The sequence below is a fragment of the Frankliniella occidentalis genome, unplaced genomic scaffold (assembly GCF_000697945.3).
Source record: "Frankliniella occidentalis isolate FOCC.00 unplaced genomic scaffold, Focc_3.1 Scaffold14, whole genome shotgun sequence".
NCBI lineage: Eukaryota > Metazoa > Arthropoda > Insecta > Thysanoptera > Thripidae > Frankliniella > Frankliniella occidentalis.
Window position 1 is genome coordinate 1,551,813 of NW_026267144.1, and position 3,165 is coordinate 1,554,977.

The 3,165-nt window shown below is 67.6% G+C and overlaps 1 protein-coding gene across 1 annotated transcript; it reads right to left on the reverse strand.

Annotated features, from left to right (window-relative positions):
* Positions 1-2,936, reverse strand: LOC113203587 (mucin-19-like; the record flags this gene model as incomplete). The annotated part of the gene is made up of 3 exons (XM_052263840.1): positions 2,931-2,936; positions 2,499-2,603; positions 1-2,082 (listed from the first exon to the last, which is right to left on the reverse strand). Coding segments are annotated over exons 1-3 (2,193 nt in total), but the record flags the coding sequence as incomplete, so codon positions are not given.
* Between the last annotated feature and the right edge of the window lie 229 nt (positions 2,937-3,165).

Below are 3,165 nucleotides of genomic sequence, written 5' to 3' on the forward strand. Positions count from 1 at the left end.
GGTGGGAGTGTGCGCGGGGGTGCGCACAGGGGTGGGCGGGGCAGGGCTCGGGCTCGGACTGCTCGCCGGTTTTACAAGTTGAGGCGCCGCTCCCGGCTCACGCACGGAAGGCGACGCATCGGAAGGCGTTTCGGAGCTCTCCGAGGTACTTCTTTGGCCCGTCAGCCTACGGGAAAGCTTGCGCTGCTCCGCCTGCTGGCGCTTGTACTCAGCCGCCTCGTCCCCGCTGAGCTCGACGTTGAGGGCTGACTTACGGTAGTCCTTGATGGGGATCTTGATGACGAGGTTCGGAGCGTGGCCACTATCCGCGTCTGCCGGCGCGGCTGAGGCGGCGCCCTGCGCGGCGGCCGGGACGAGCGGCGCTACCTTCTGCCGCACCGCACTGGTCTCTATGACTTTCACGACACACTTGGCCGGGCTGGGCGCTTTGCTCGCCGCTTTGCCCGCTCTTGCGTCACCGTTGGCAGGTCTGGCCGGTACACTGCGTGCAGGTGACGCTCTCACGTCCTTCTTGGACGGCGATCTCACCGGCGCCGGCGAGGGTGCAGGCCTCGCAGGCTCGGGCCGGGGTTCAGTCTTGGCGGGCTCGGGCGTCCGCTCGGGGGTCCGCTCGGGGCTCTTGCACGAGGTCGGCGTGATGACGGTGGGCTCGTGGTAGCCCAGGCGGGCGGACGCCGACGCCTGGGCGCCGGAGGCTCGGTAGTCGGCCGACGTCCAGGCGCCGGGTCCAGCGTGTCGCGACCACCGCGTCTCCATGTCGTCCGTCTGACTGGTGCGTTCGCAGCGCTCGGGCCGGCACATGGGGCGGCGCATCTCGCGCTCGGTGGTCCGCGCTTGGTCCGCGCGCCGCGTCCGCAGATAGTACGAAGGCGACGGCGCGGTCGGCGACGTGGAGCGCGTCACCATCGTCACCCAGAGGATGCACGTGGAGTCGCCGTCGCGCCACGCAGGGAGGACGGCCTCGGGCGGCTCCGGTTTGCCGAACACCAAGCCCGGCTTGGCGGGAGGGGGCGCGCCGTGGCCGAGGCCGGTGGGGCCGGCGCTGGTCGGGGTGGTGGCAGCGCTGCTGGCCGGGGAGCTCTGGCTTGTGCTCGCCGGAGAGCGAACTGCACTGGACAGGCCGCTGGACAGGCCGCTGGACAGGCCGCTGGACAGCCCACTCGAGTACGAGCGAGCGCTCGGGTACAACGAGCTCGGCCGGTAAGAGGAGTACCCTGAGGTGGACGACGAGGTGCTCCGGTCACGGTCCTTGTCTTTGTCCTTGTTGAGGAAGCGGCTCGTCTTCTGTTCCGGGCTCCTGCCCCGGGCCTGTGGCCGGTAGCCCGACAAGTACTTGCTGAGCACCGAGCCCTCTTTCTTCGTGTCGGAGGCCGGCGTCGTAGAGGGGGTCGTGGTGGCGCTGGCGGCACCAGTGAATCGGTTCGTCGGCGTCTCTTTCTTGTCGGAGTACCTGCTAGTCGCCGTGTTAGCAGTCGCGTCTTTCTTGGCGTCGGTGGCGGCCGGCGCACTGGAGGCCGCGGTGTTGTACCGGCTGCCGGCCGCGGAGCTCAGCCCCGCATCTTTGCCCTTGTCCGCGTACCTGCTGGCCGCCGTGCTCAGCGTGTCCTTGATGGCGAAGCGGCTCGGAGGGGGCGGGGGTTCCTTCTTCTCCAGGGCGGGTGAGGCGGTGGGCGTCCTGCCGGTCGTCGTGGAGCCGGTCCGGGTGTAGCCGCCATACTTGCTGACTGGGGTCGGAGTCTTGGGCTCAGGCTCACGAGACGCCCTGGAGCTGAAGCGAGAGGTCTCGGCCTCGGCCGGCGCCCTGGAGGCCGCCGTTAACGAGGCCCTGGAGGTGTAGCGAGCAGCCTGCTCGGCCTCGACCTTGCGCTCCTTCTCGCGGGCCGCGGCGAGGCGCTCGCGTACCGATGTGAGGGCGGGTGATTGTGGGGGCGGCGCGGGGGCGGTGTCGCGGGAGGCCGGCCGGCCGCCTGGGTTGGGGCTGGTCGCCCTGCTGGGGCCGGCACTGGGGGCAGAATTGGGGGCGGCCGAGGCCGACGTCGTCGACCGGTAGGACGTCAGGCGTCCCCGTGCCGTCGTAGGGGCCTGCACAGACAAAACACGCAGGGTTCAATCTGTGTTTAAGAAACGTCCCGCACCCACTCGTCTGCAACCACCCTCGACTTTAGACATTGCCAAGAACACGCCATACGTTTCCTCTGGGACATCCCCAGCCCAGTGTGTCGTGGGCGGGCACACACACACAGGCGCGCGCACACACAAACAAGAACAAGGTCATTGGAAACCACCGTGGAGGTGTTGTCTCTTTTTATTTGACTCTTTCCCCCTTCCCTTTCCCTCGACTACATGTGGACTTTTGCCAGTAATAAGGCGGACACCAGTAATTTCGAGACGCAAACTGGGAAATTTGACCCATTACTTAAAGTTGGAATCATGAATCACGCCGTGAGTGCCGCAAGCAGGGCCATTGAGCCCTGCACTTACGCTCTACTTTAACGGACCTGGCTGCCCTGGTGGCCGGGCGCGGAGCTGCTTGCGCCGGTGGTGGTGCTGCTGCTGCTGCTGCCGCTGCCGCCGGTGTTGTCTCGGCGTGCACTCCATGGCGTCTGCAACAGAGGACATAGTCAGAGTGTTGTTCCAGGAGGCAGGCCCTCGCCGCCACGCCACGCCACGCCCCGCCACGCCCCGGCGTACTGCTGCCCCCGTTGGCCCCGCGCCAGCGCCACTGCACCATCCCGATTCATCCACTTGTACACCCCCTTCCCTTTCCGAAAATAGTGCATTGAAGTAGGTGTAGCGGCAGCGACATCATAAGGAGGGGACGGGGAGGGGCGTCCAGACTCCATCAGCGGCGCATTACCATAACCAGACCTCGATAAAAGAGTTTCAAGAGCGGCCCGCGCGCGCCCGGCCCGCGCCAGCCCGCGCCGCACCGGCATCGCCATTCCGCGCTACGCTGCGCCGCTGCGCCACGCCACGCCGCGGTGCGCTCCTGACCTCTGGTGGCGCATCGAGAAGGAAACGCTAGGCAAAGCAGCGCGCATTGGCTTCAAGCAGTCGATCCCCCGGCCTGGCCGACTCGCTCGGCCCTTCTCCATGGCTGCTGCTGCTGCTGCCGCCAACGCCGCCGCAGCCGCCAGGGCCGGCCTGCCCAGCCTGGGGGATCCG